This window comes from Notechis scutatus, chromosome Z (genome assembly GCF_049901735.1).
Source record: "Notechis scutatus isolate UNSWTSFEM ecotype Mainland chromosome Z, rNotScu1.2, whole genome shotgun sequence".
Taxonomy (NCBI): Eukaryota; Metazoa; Chordata; class Lepidosauria; order Squamata; family Elapidae; genus Notechis; species Notechis scutatus.
This window is the reverse complement of record NC_142025.1, coordinates 25,417,405-25,431,254: the sequence shown is the minus strand read 5'-3', so window position 1 is coordinate 25,431,254 and position 13,850 is coordinate 25,417,405. Positions and strand designations below refer to the sequence as shown.

Below are 13,850 nucleotides of genomic sequence, written 5' to 3'. Positions count from 1 at the left end.
GGTGGAAGGCCTCCTGGAGGCCTGAATGGTTTGTATCACTTTGGAGGAGTAATGGTCCTGGATCAGAGATCCCCATTCAACTTCCAAGCAGTCAATTGAAGTCACTGGGGTTAAGGATGTAACAAGGGTCCCTGGTTGAGACATACTCTGTCCGCCGGCATCCTCCAAGGGCTGGTCACAGATAGGTTTACTAAGTCTGCTAACCATGGCCATCTGGGCCAATGAGGAGCCACAAGTATGAGCTCTGCTCTTTCGCCCAATAGTTTTTGTATCACCTTTAGGATCAGGGACAGTGGAGGAAAGGCATAGAGGAGCTCCCGTGACCAAGGACTGTGTAAGGCATCCATCTTCTCCACCCCAAGAACTGTAAACCTGGAGAAGAATCTCAGGAGTTGTGCATTGTCCTGAGAAGCTAAGAGGTCTACTGCTGGTCGTCCAAAGCACTCCGACAGTTCCTGAAACAAATCTGGGTGCAAACGCCACTCTGCGTGGTCTATAGTGGCTCTGCTAAGCCAGTCTGTTTCAACATTGGATACACATGCAATATGTTCAGCTCTGAGCAATATATGATACCTTTCCACCCAGAGGCACAGCTACTCTGCCTCTAGGATCAGGGGCCTTGAATGTGTTTCCCCTTGGCAATTTACATGTGCCTTAGTGGTCACATTGTCAGTTAAGACCAGGACGTCCCTATCAGCTACTATATGTTAGAATTGCCTCAGGGCCAGGTGGACTGCCCTGAGTTTTAACCAATTAATGTTGTGATCCAAATCTGCCTGGGATCACTGTCCCTGGACCATCCTGGATTGGATATGAGCTCCTCAGCCATAAAGGCTGGCATCCGTGGTCAGCACCAGCTGGTTAGGGTCCTTGAATAGGTTTCCTAAGGAAGGAGCCCCAGATAACCACCACCAAAGTGACTTGATGACTTCCGGGTTTAACATGACTCGGAAATGGGAATAACTCCTGCCTGTCCTTTGATAAGGAAGAAGAAAGCATTGGAGTGCCCTGGCACGCAACCTAGCCCAGGTACTATATTAATGCATGAGATCCATTTTCCTAAGAGTCTAGAAAGTGTAGCCAGGGGTACTCTGTTCCTAGATTTCACTTGCCCTATCAATTCTGATACTCTCTTGATGCTCCTGGGACAAGAACACCTTGCATGATATGGTATCTATTACAGCTCCTAGGTGGAGCAATCTATTGGTGGGAATGAAGTGACTCTTGGCCTTATTGACAGAAAAACTATGCTCCTGTAGCACCTGGATGGTGAGTTCCAAGTCCTCTGCTGCTTGAGATGGCGAGGAGGACTGGACCAGGATGTCATCCGGATAACAGTGGACTCTGACTGGGATAGCCCTAAGGTGAGTTGCCAGGGCTGCTAACAGCTTCGTGAATTTTCTAGGAGCAGATGAAACACCAAAGAGCAAGGCCCTGTACTAAAAATGTCTGCCATTATAGCAGAACCTGAGGAATTGTCTATGGGCAAGTATAATGGGGACATGAAGATAGCTTCATTTAAATCTGTGGAAGTGAGAAGTAATTCCCTCCAGAATAGACTGGAATGAATGCATCTTAAACTGCCTGTATCTTGGTTGGTGGTTTAGATGCTTTAAATCCAGAATTGCCCTCCAACCTTCTGAGGTCTTTGGTGTGACAAACTGGATGGAATAAAATCCCATTCCTTGTTGGTCCTCAGGCACCAGCTGAATAGCATGGATTCCAGCCGCTGCTGAATAGCTATTTCCATGAGGATCTTCCTCTCTCTGATCTTAGAAACAGGGCAATGAAAGAAAAACCTTGGGGGTAAGGAGAGGAACTCTGGAGAAAGGCCTGATCAGACTGTTTCCAGGATCCAGGTGTCTGTGATTACTTCCTCCCAATGCCTGGCAAACAAGTCCAGACATCCCCCAATTGGAGGGTTGACAGCAGATTTCTCTAGGGCATTGGAAGGGATGATCCCCTCCCCCTTGAAAGGGCTGCTTGTTCTGGAACTGGCAGTTTCTACCTATCCTGTCCTGCTGTTGTTCCTGCCTGGGGATGAGACTAGAAAACTCCCCTCCAGCTTCAGTCACCCTAAAGGAGGGGCGGCGAAAATAAGGCATTGAGCGGAAGTCACCCTTTCTTGACCTGGGGGCAAAATCTCCCCCTTGTCTTTGGAGTCCACCATATCTTGTCCAGTGCTTCTCCAAATATTTTCTCCCCCTTGAAGGGGGCAGTGGTCAACTTCCACTTATGCCTCATGTCTGCCTGCCATTGCCTGAGCCAAAGCAGACTTTGAGAGGCTACAGGCGATCCTATTACCTTTGAAGGATACCTGGCCCAAACTGAAGGTAGCATCCAGAGGTAGTATTCAGCAGGTTCTGACCAGTTCTGAAGAACCGGTAGCGGAAATTTTGAGTAGTTCGGAGAACCGGCAAATTTTACTGGAGATTTTACAGTATCCTGCCATGCCCACCAAGCCATGCCCACAGAACTGGTAGTAAAACTTTTTGAATACCACCACTGGTGGCATCAGCCAAGAACTCAACAGCTGCTAGAACTTATTAATGGGCTAATGAGATCTGACATCATTTGTTGGAATTCTCTCCTGCAGTTCACGTAGCCAAATGAGTGATGCCCTACTGAAAAAGGGTGCTGCAATGGAGGCCTTCATTGCCCAGGCTGCTGACTGATGAGACCTCTGAACTATCTGTTCCGCCCTCTTGTCTTCTGTTCTCAGTGAGTTTTCAGGCTCAGCAGGAATCTCAGAATTGGACTGCAGGGCAGCTACCGGGGCATCTACTGTGGGTACTTCCAGAGCTCTGGAAAGATCAGCTCCCACATTAAACAACCTCCAATCAAGGAAAGAAGGGCTTGGATCTGACCCAGGAGAAGACCACTGCCTCAGGATGACTGTTGTAAACATCTTTGGTGAAGGGATGACCTCTGCAGTTATGGTCTTCTTGTAGAAGCGTGGATCATTGGGGTCTTCAGATGCATCTGCTGGCTCAGGTGGTGCAGAAGCCTTGCCTTGCTCTGTGGCATTCTTTGCCTTGAAGAGGAGTGATTTAAATAGGGCCGGTTAAAAAAGCCCTGAAATTACAGGATTCTCAGAATCCAGGCCTTCAATATCAAAGAGGTCTCTCTCTCTCTCTCCGATCTCCCATGCCAGAATAGGCAGAGTGATCACGTAGAGAGGGAGCGTCAGAATCAGCCTCAGAATACATGGAAAGGTCATCAAGAAATTGAGACACTTGTCTCAAGCCCTGTCTGGAAGAAGAGCAGGAAGCTACTGAGGGAGATGGTCTAGGCTGCTTTAGGGCTGCAGATACCCCTTGTTTTACTGCCTCTACTAGCAAAACCTGCATGTTGAACTGAACATCTAGATCTTGCCCCACTGCTGGGTGGAGCACTCTGGTTCTTTACACAGTTGTTGCTAGCTGTCCTGTTGCTGGACAGACAGAGAAAAATTCTCTTCCCTCAGAGGTGTCAAAAGAGACTTCAGGCTCTTGCAATCCAAACTGCTCTCCAGCTCCTCCTGTGGCCAGCACCTCCAAATGCCTCCTGTCATTTTGAAGAGACCTGGGTCTTCTCTCCAACGGTGGCTCCTCATTTTGGCAGAAATCAATGCTGGTGCTGTTTGAAACAGCTTCCAGGCTTTCTTGGGCTGCTTCTTGCTGTCCCTAAGCCCATAGCTTGTTTAGCACCCTGTCCCTACAATACTTATCCCTCTCTGCTGCCTTGGAGCCCCTGCGAGCCTCTACAGCCTTGACTCTTGGCTTGGAGTCTTCTAATGAGGCTAAAACGTTTTGTTGTAGGGCTGAGAGAGCTAAACGGCCAGCGAGCCATTTCCTCCACTCTCATATTCATGCGGCCAGCATTTACTGTTGAATCTGCCATTTTAAATAACTGACAGGCAGCCTAACTCCCCTGGGAGTCTGCTGACCTGTGGATTTGACGGCTCAAGGAATTAAGCAAGAACCTAAAACAAAATTTGGCAGAGTGTTAAAGCTGTCAACTCCAGACTCTGATAACAGCCGTTTTCATGCCCTTTAAAAAAAAATAGCTGCCACAGAACAAACAGGCTTAGAATGGCCATTTAAAGCCACACAATAGCCCTCCCAACCCAAGACAGTTAGGGTGTGGAGGTTTCCTCTACACACCGCCCTGTCAGCCACTCTTACTTGAAGAGAATCGGCCCTCAGCCAATCTGTCCACGTCGCTCCAGACTGAAGCCCTGAAAGATCGATCTTTTGACAGCCGCTCAGTTGGTAGACTGGGAGGTGGCTGTTACCATGATAGCATTCAGGATTGGATTTTCTCTGATCTTACCTAATTAATCTCGAATTTGTAGAGCACTAAAAACACGTCCAAGCTGCTTGACTGGGTCAATTTCTGGTGCACCCTTAGCAACAGGGTAGTGTCCTCACAGATCTGACATACTCAGTCCAATCAGCTAGCAGCAATTGACAACCCAATCCTGGATGCTATCTCCACCATAATGGAGAAGTTGCTCTTTTTTATATATATAAAAAATTCAATATTTACATAAATATTTACAATATTTACATACAAGCCATGCCCAGCCAGTCATGTGACCAGCAAGCCACGTCCAATCAGCAAGCCACACCCATCAGTCACATGACCACTAAGCCACACCCACAAATTAGGCTACGCCCACAGCACCAGTTGTTAAGAAATTTGAATCCCATTCCTTGGTTGCAGTAATACCAAAATAATCTAAGTTTGCAATCTTAACTGCCTATCACTAATGAGATTAAAAAATGAAAAGTGAGTAACAATTATATTATATTGAAAATATAATATCTGATGTGCTGATCCAATCTTTAAATTGGATGACTTTTATTAAGAAACCACTAACAATGGAATTTTTAAGACAAACTATTTTTCTAAGCAGTCTGCTCAAAAATATTCAAATGCAGAGTTTTAGAAATAAATAAATGATATGCTACATACTAAAATTTCATAATTCTAAGGCATGTAAGAGATGTCGATACTGACAAATCATATACAGCAACTCTTACATTTGTTTATATGACATCAATAATCTGTTTGAAATTACTTTCACAACTTATTTTAAAATATTTACCTTACTTTTTTCAGATGTATGTATGAGCAATACCAAAATTAGCCCAGTGACTTGGATTTTATGTTGTTGTGTATATCAATACTCGCCAACTGGTGGTCCGCGGCCCATGGTGGTCCGCAAGAAAATTTTGGTGGTCCGCAGAGAATTATCACCCCCAAAGCACCTCCCAAAGCAATTATTCCAGGCTGCGCAGGAACACAAGGCTGTGCCACCCACAGGGCCCATGGGAACACAAGGCTTGTGTCGCTTGCATTGCGAACAACATGACGTAGTGAGGGGGGGGGGAAGGGAGGGAACTTGCCTCACGTGCCTGGCCTGGGCACCGGCCTGCTTCTTTCTGCTTCTTTCTTCTTCTGCTTTTGACTGCACACAAGGAAAAGTCTCTAACCCTAACCCTAAAAGCAGATTACGAATGTGGCTGCCTTGTAGGGGTGTGTGAAGGACGTGTGTGTGTGTGTGTGTGTGTGTGTGTGTGTGTGTGTGAGAGAGAGAGAGAGAGAGAGAGAGAGAGAGAGAGAGAGAGAGAGAGATCACAGCCAGCCCTCCTAGGTTAGCTCAGATCTCTCTCCCCCCACCACCACTATCAGCAAGCCACCTTCAGTCAAAATTCATATTAGTGGTCCGCAGGATTTAAAATTATGAGTTTGGTGGTTCCTGAGGTCCAAAAGGTTGGCAACTCCTGGTTTAGAGGATGCCAGTGTCAAGTGTTCTTCTGTTTATAAGGGCTTAAGGTGTAGGTGTGCCAAGCAAGGGTCTTGTGATAGATCAGTTGTGATGGGTCTTGTAATAAGGAGATTACATCAAGTCAGGGTCATTGGGAGGTGAACTGCTGATGGAGGGTTGCATGAGTTGGCTGAGGATTGGTACTGTCTATGGTTGGCTATGCGATTCATTTGGATTCTGATGGCTTCATAGGCTGGTTGTTGTGCTGTGCTGTGTATTATTTTAATCACTCTTAAGTATGTAAAGTAACTCACCTTTGTGGTAGCAATACTGTTCACAAAACTAATTTGCTGAAATCCTTTTTCACTTAAAGTAAGACAGACATCCCATCGTTCATTAGCAAGTTCATGAATAACTTTTAGAGCAAGTCCAGTTTCATCCAACTTATCTTTTACATAAAGATCAACGTAACTACGAAAGCCATTCACCTAGGATTTAACAAGAATAATCATTTTCTGTTTTAAATACATAGAATTTCATTATATAAATATTTTACTAAAGTTCTTACAGGTAATTTCTTTCCATTAAGCATAACTTTGACTCCTTTGCATGCTCCTGCCAAATCATAAGCTCTTCTTGTCATAAGAGCTACTATATCTTTGTCAAGTTTTTCCATTTTAAACTTAGAAAGATCTGGTTGGAATGTCACACATGTATAGTCATCACCTTCAAAATGTTTAATCTTAGGATCTGAAGTCTTCATCATATTATTCATCCAGGTCTTCATTTAAAAAAAAGATAAACAACAAGCATATACATTAATAGAAAATTTCTGACAAAAACATAGCAGTAAACAAATACGTTTTTCATTCAGTCATTCTAAATTAGATGTTTCTTTTTTTCAGTTCCCATATAATCTAAAACTTTAAGGATATGTTAAATGCTATCACATTTTATTTATTTTATATTTCTCTTGAAAAACATAATCCATGTGTTCAGAATATGATATATAATCATTAATGCATTGAATATAATGTGATTAATTCCCACATCATCACTAGATTAATTTATGATATACTGACTGAATGCTGAATAAAGTGGAAAAAATAAATCAGGGTTCTGACCAATAATATTTCTGTAGTACTCTATTAAGAATAAGACTAACTAAAGGTATACACTTATACAATTATATTCATTTGAATAAATTCTATTTTTCAAAGTTTCAATCAGAAAAATCTCTTGTGAACTTATCTTTGAATATCTTTGAATATCTATCATCTTTTTAAAAACTGTTTTAAAAGGTTTAACTACATAAGAGATAAGTTAAAAAAACAAAGGGAAACTATCATACCTGCTTAAAACTATGTTTGTATTCTTTGCAAGCAGTCTCAACTGTAAACTTGGTACTGAATATATTACAAAGTTTTGCACCATAGCCATTGCGACCACCTGAAAAAGTAGGAAACATTAATCTCTTGAAATGTTTTTGTTTTTACTATATCTCCCCCACTGATACATGCCATCGATCTGCAAATGGTATACAGATAGTCCTTGACTTACAACAGTTCATTTAATGACCATTCGAAGTTACAACAGCACTGAAAAAGTGACATAAGAATTTTTCAGACTTACAGTCACTGCAGCATCCCCATGGTCACATGAACAAAATTCATATGCTTGGCAACTGACTCATATTTACGACAGTTGCAATGTCCTGGGATCATGTGATCATCTTTTGTTACCTTCTGATAGCAAAGTCAATGGGGAACCCAGATTTAACAACCATGTTACTAACTTAAAAACTGTCGTGATTCACTTAACTGTAGCAAGAAAGATCATACAATGGTGCAAAATTAATAAACAACTGTCTTGTTAGCAACATAAATTTTGGGCTCAATTTTGATCATAAGTCAAGAGCTATTTGTATTGTGTTTTAATATACAAATACTTTAGCACTTGATTTAAAATTTTGCAGCAGGAATGTAAAATTAAATCTTCCATTTATAAATCTCTTAACTAACACCAATTAAAGCATCAAATATCATGAAATTGTTATTACTACTTAAAATTATCATTTAAGTTATACTGAACCTGTAACTTTTTTTTCTTCATCATCATAATTACTGGATGTTAATAGCTGTCCAAAAATTAAGGCAGGAACATACATCTTTTCCACTTTATGTTCCACAACAGGAATACCTTTTCCATTATTCCAAATACTTATAATATTTGACTCCCTGGAAGAGAAAACAGTAAATATTTTAACCGCAGAAAATTACAGTTGCCTTTATAGTTTTCAACAATGTAAACAAATGCTTCAGTGTATCATACAGTTTACAAATTCACATGTTACCCGATTAGCAGTAAGTCACTACACCTACCAATATCTTATGCTGTGTTAGAGCAATTAAGATAATATGCAAGACAAACATAACAAACAATGATATCACTGGTTGAACACCACACAACGCATATCTTTTCTCCAATGCTGAGAGAAGTGGTGGCTGCAGTTACAATCTTCAAATAAGAATCTTGCCTATATTCTAGACTATCTTTTACTTAAAGTAATATTAAGCTTACAAGCGTTTCCAATCCCCACCACATCTATTCTACAACTACACAGAATCTTCTTCAGTGTAGTGGGATTCCACAAGATGGAAATCGAAAGATGGACATGATAACTCCTCCTTGTAGATAGAATATTTTAAAATTGAAAAATGGGAATTTAAAACATCTTTTACCTGAATTAATGTCCCTGATAAAATATTCAAATATTTTACAGATATCTTAGTATTAGGAAATCTTTGTCACACAGCTCAGCTTGTTTTGTATCACTATACTACACATTAATGTAGTGTACAGTGATTAAATCCTGATCTTGATCTAAGACATACAATCTTGGTGTGCTATCCAACAAATACTCATCCATGTCAACAGATCAATACACAAAGGACAAAAAGATTGTCCTAGATTACCAATTTGAAGCTGCAAACACCACAATAATATTCATATACAATAGAATTGCTTAAAAGATCTATGCTAGAAAATACATGAATTAGAATCCACAAGATTTAAGAACAGGAAATGAAAAAAGTGGAAAATGATATTGGGATATCTATAAAGTGTGACAAAATAGCATATTTTGCACAACAAAATAGCATATTTAAAATCTATCATTTATATTTAGAAATGTCACGACAACTGCTACAATTTAAACAATCAAATGTAAAATCTGTGTATCTTGAACAGATATTTAAATTAAATTTCTTCACTGAAGTACTTTCATTTTATATATATCCAATTCATATTATTTTATTATGAAGTTATATTCCTGTTTTAATTTTAATATTTAATACAAAGAAGCATTTTATCACTTCTATCCCAAAATTAATTCAACAATAAAAACTACATTAAAAAAATAAAGATATTGACCTTCAGGTATCGTAATTCTTCCTTAGACAGCCAAATACATATTTATTTATTTAAAATATTTCCATACTGCTTTTATTATGCATATTCAATAGTACAACACTAGACAACCTTATGACTTATTGGATCATTTTTTGAGAGAAAAATAATACAGTCTGATTGACCAAAATGAACATTAAATTTTAGAGTGACCACATCTTTTTTAACCTCAATGCTAAAAAATTCCATGATCATCTAAGAAGAAATATATCAATTGTAGGTGTGAATGAACATTAAAAATAAGTCAATATTTACTTACCTACAGAAAACAGAAAAACAGAATGACTGTGGGTGGGCAAAAAATAAGTGGTAGTGGGAGTGATGTTGCTTGTGGGAAGCTAGCAAGGAGTGCAGAACATCATGATCATGTTACTGAGAGAAGCATATGAACACTGCAATAACCACAATTTTGCCAATAAAACTGATTTGAATATCATGAAAATTTCAATTCCACAATAATGGGTACTGGATTTTTTATGCCTACTTTAAATTAATGTATTTTAGGCAGCCTGATTCAAAGTTGCTGTAGTATAAAGTTGCTGCAGTACTATTTGAGCTAACTTGAGGGTACAAACAAGAAACACAATAAGAGTTTTAGTAATATATTGTTATTATAAATGAACAAACATCTTACTTACGGATCAATTGATATTTTGATGCATGTCATATTCTTATCTCTTTGCTTATTGTCAGCTGCATTTACTAGAATAAATAAGCATTTATTAGAAGTAATAACTTCTATTAGACAATTTTTAAAAGTTACAAATAAGAGAAATGCTATACTTTTATATGTGGTAATTACAACAAACCTCAGCAATTGTGCAAGAAAAAGTTACAGGCCACAGAGTTCAATTGGATTTTTTAATATAATGATTTAGAATAGTATCATATTCTTTCTCTATATAAAAAAAGCTAAAGGGCACCTTGTATGTTATGTTTATGTCCGTTTTTCAAGATGAAAATGCTAACAATCAAGTTTTAAAATCATCTTGTGTTTAGTTAAAATATTTTAATCTTACATATTTTTATACTTTTATCAACTGACATATTTCAACATCCATTTTTCCTTTTATTATATAATCATATAGAAAAAAGTTAAATTTCTAAGCAAGATTCATTAAAAGTAAATAAACTTGCTAAGAAAATGTAGTAATTCTCTACATGAAACTGCAGGAAACATCCTGTGTTCTGCTTCACACCCCTTGGATTGCCTCTCCCACCAGGTCCTTAAAAGCCTTTTCCCTTCCTCCTTCCTACTGGGTCCCTGTAGGTTTTACTCTCCTACTGAGTACCTACAGATCTTTTACTCATTCTTTCAGGCTAATTCCCCCTCCTACCAGGACTTTGCAGGCTTTTCCCTCCCTCAACATGTCAATGTATTTTGAAAAGGCCTGTGGGAGTTTGGTGAGAAATTGGGGAGATAGGCAAGAAGGGACTAAAGTGTCTCTGCAGTTGGTTGTAAGAGTGAATGACCACTGAGGTGCTGCAATGGCCATAAATTTGGGAACAAGCTGTAAATAATTTTTGGGAGGTCCACTATAACTTCAAATGACCATTAAAGGTTAAAAGACTAGTCATAAGCCAAAGATTATCCATGCAACTCTTAATTTGTAATACTTAGGAAAATTCATAATTGATTTTCAGGATATTGTAAATATAAGAATGTTAATTGAATAGTGAATCAGGCTGATGTTCCTTGTGATTCAAATCAAGCTGCTGAATATTTTTAAAAAGCATATGCTGATATTTGATATGAAATTGTAATAAGAAAATATGAAATAAAGATGTAATACAAAGTTATCCCATGTTAGTAGCCGTCTAAATTAGTAGCAGATTTAATTACTATTTAGTTAATTCCTGCTGTAAAATTATCACTGATTGGTATAGCTTCCCACTATTAGTCACCAGGATTTTCATAGAAATGTTTTTTTTTAAATTTCTAGATCACAGATAAATAACACGAGTATATAAATATCTGTATAAATTAGGAATAAATTCATAATTCATTCCGAAAGGAAAGAAAACATGATACCTTGGTGTCTTTTCATCTTTTTAACAAGTTAACACATTTACTATTAATAACAATATATTCACAACATGCCAAAATATACCTGAATAATTCTACTTCAAAATAATTTTCAAATGCTGTTAATATATTATTGTTATAAATACTTACCAAGAATTTCATCAAATATTTTATATAAACCAGGAACAAAAGTGACTTCTCTACAATTCATTCCTGTATCTTCATCAAACACCCACATCAACTGTAAATAAAAAGTTGTCATAAACAAAAAAATTGTATTATTTTAAAATATGCTTAATTTTTTTAAAAAAGAATCCTCATTATATTTTAGAGATTTATTTAATTGATTTATACTACCACTCACTCACCAAATGACTCTGAGCTACTAATAAATGTTAAAAAATAGGGGGGAAAGTCCAAATTATCATTTGTACTATCCAAATACAAGTAAGATTTGGTATATTCAATAATACTGACTCTTCAAATAAAGAGAAAATGAAATTACCTGAGTTAAAGGTTCTACAGAACCAATGTATGTATCAGGACGGAGAAGAATATGCTCAAGTTGTGTCTTTTTTTGATAAACTCTCTCAACAGACAGCTTTTTTGAATCATTTTTATTTGTGTGTTCAGGTTCTTCTTTTTTTGAAGCATTGTTTTGATTATCAAACAGTGTCTGTAATATATATAAAAATAATATAAGTCCCAGTTTTGACCTACTCAAAAACTTTGGAAAATGTGTTACTGGTACAACAATACCTATAATTTGGAAATTAATCGAGTCTGTTACTATATAATTTTAAATAATCTTTTTCAGGCTATGGGCTCCTTTGAAATCCGGAGGGACATACAGATGTTGTTGAAAAATAACTATAAAGAGAAAAGGCTGCTAAATTTAAGAAATGCTTGCCAACATGAATGTGAAGACAACTATGCTACATTTTTCCATTTTATTTAGCACTTGAAGAACTGTCTATCATGCCAATTTACTCATATAGCTTGGTAAGCCTACATATTTCTAAACAAAATATTGAGTTGCAGATATCATTTTAATATTTAGATAATATTGGGCCTAGATGAGCTTAGTTATTTGTGAAGATAAAATTGTTAGCAGCTAGTATTTGCTTAAAATTTATTCATTTATGTTGTAAATAATAAGATAAGGTAGGAGTCCAACAATGACAAGAGATGTTGCCTACTATACTATTTTTTAATCTGCACAGGAATTTATAGTCTCTTCAGTTTCACTAAATGGCTATCATAGATAAAAATCCCATTCAAGAGGAATGCTAAATATGATACCTTCTGATGTAATAAAATAACATTTGGAATTATATTAATAATCCTTGGATTCATGCATTTCATTGTCTTTAGTTTGCCAGTTTGCACTGACCATAGTTTGTTGTTTAAATATAAAGACAAGTTTAAGTTTTGCCACAAACCAGGAAGAAAGAGAACTGTACAATAAAGAAGATCAGGTTTCTTTAAGGTTCAAATAGTTTAAAACCATTTTATTTATTATCCAGTGTATTAATCAGAAGAATCTAGAGAATTTGTTTTTTTTAAGGATACGTTTTTTCTCTATGTTATGTTAAATGTTAGTCTTCTGTTATATTAACATATAGGGCTCAAAAACAATAACTATGAGAGGGACCTTAGAGTCCTAGTGGAAGGTCAACACTAGGTATGCAGCATTACCCCCCCAAAACTAATACAATGCTTGGTTGTATCAACAGATACAAATGATACAATACTATATATGATTTTGGCATAGAACCAGTCACATATAGTATTAGTACTGCTTTATAAAGCCTTAGTAAAGCCATGCCTGGAATGCTGCATCCAATTTTATTTTTATCATTACAAAAAAAGATGTTGAGCCTTTGGAAAAAGTGCAGAGAAGAGCAACTAAGATGATTAAAGACATGGAGACTAAAACATATGAAGGATGGTTGCAGGATTTGGCTAGTCTAGAAAAAAAGACTGAGGGCAAATGATAGCAGTATTCCCGTATTTGAGAGACTGCCTTAAAGAAGGGAGGGGTCAACTTATTTTCTAAAGCACCAGAGGGCAAGATAAGAAACAATGGATGGAAATTAATCAAGGAAAGAAACAACCGGGAATTAAGGAGAAGCTTCCTAACAGTGAGAACAAACCAGTGGAACAGCTTGCATTCAGAAATTGTGGGTGCTTCATCACTGGAGGTTTTTAAGAAGAGACTGGATACTTGTCTGAAATGGTGCAGGGTCTCCTGTTTGACAAGGGGGCTGGACTAGAAGACCTCCAAGGTTCCTTCCAGCTCTATTCTATTCAATTCAAAACTCCAACCCTAGAAGATCCTGAAGTTGGAAAATAGTGGGAAAAAGTTAGTTTCTAGTGAACTGTTACGTAGGTGATGCTCTAGTCTAGAAATTAATCCTTTCCATTTTTATTTTTCTGCCTTCTCCTGACTTCCTTTTGCATAATGTCCACAGATCTGCTTGCATACTATAAGGCAAGAATTGTGTTGAGCATATTGAATTTGCAAATAAAATGGACCTCTTGGAACGTAACTTGTTCATAGAACAATATACTTGTTTACATTGGATATGGGAACTATTT

General features: G+C 37.6%; 1 protein-coding gene across 1 annotated transcript in view; it reads right to left on the bottom strand.

Annotated features, from left to right (window-relative positions):
* TOP2B (DNA topoisomerase II beta) overlaps nucleotides 1-13,850 on the bottom strand; it is a 64,500-nt gene that overhangs the window by 43,670 nt on the left and 6,980 nt on the right. The window contains exons 2-8 of the mRNA XM_026688449.2: nucleotides 11,755-11,925; nucleotides 11,400-11,490; nucleotides 9,862-9,925; nucleotides 7,847-7,992; nucleotides 7,107-7,204; nucleotides 6,324-6,536; nucleotides 6,070-6,243 (exon numbers count right to left, since the gene is read on the bottom strand). Of these exons, the coding sequence (XP_026544234.1) occupies nucleotides 6,070-6,243; nucleotides 6,324-6,536; nucleotides 7,107-7,204; nucleotides 7,847-7,992; nucleotides 9,862-9,925; nucleotides 11,400-11,490; nucleotides 11,755-11,925 (957 nt within the window). The remainder of the gene's footprint in view (nucleotides 1-6,069; nucleotides 6,244-6,323; nucleotides 6,537-7,106; nucleotides 7,205-7,846; nucleotides 7,993-9,861; nucleotides 9,926-11,399; nucleotides 11,491-11,754; nucleotides 11,926-13,850) is intronic.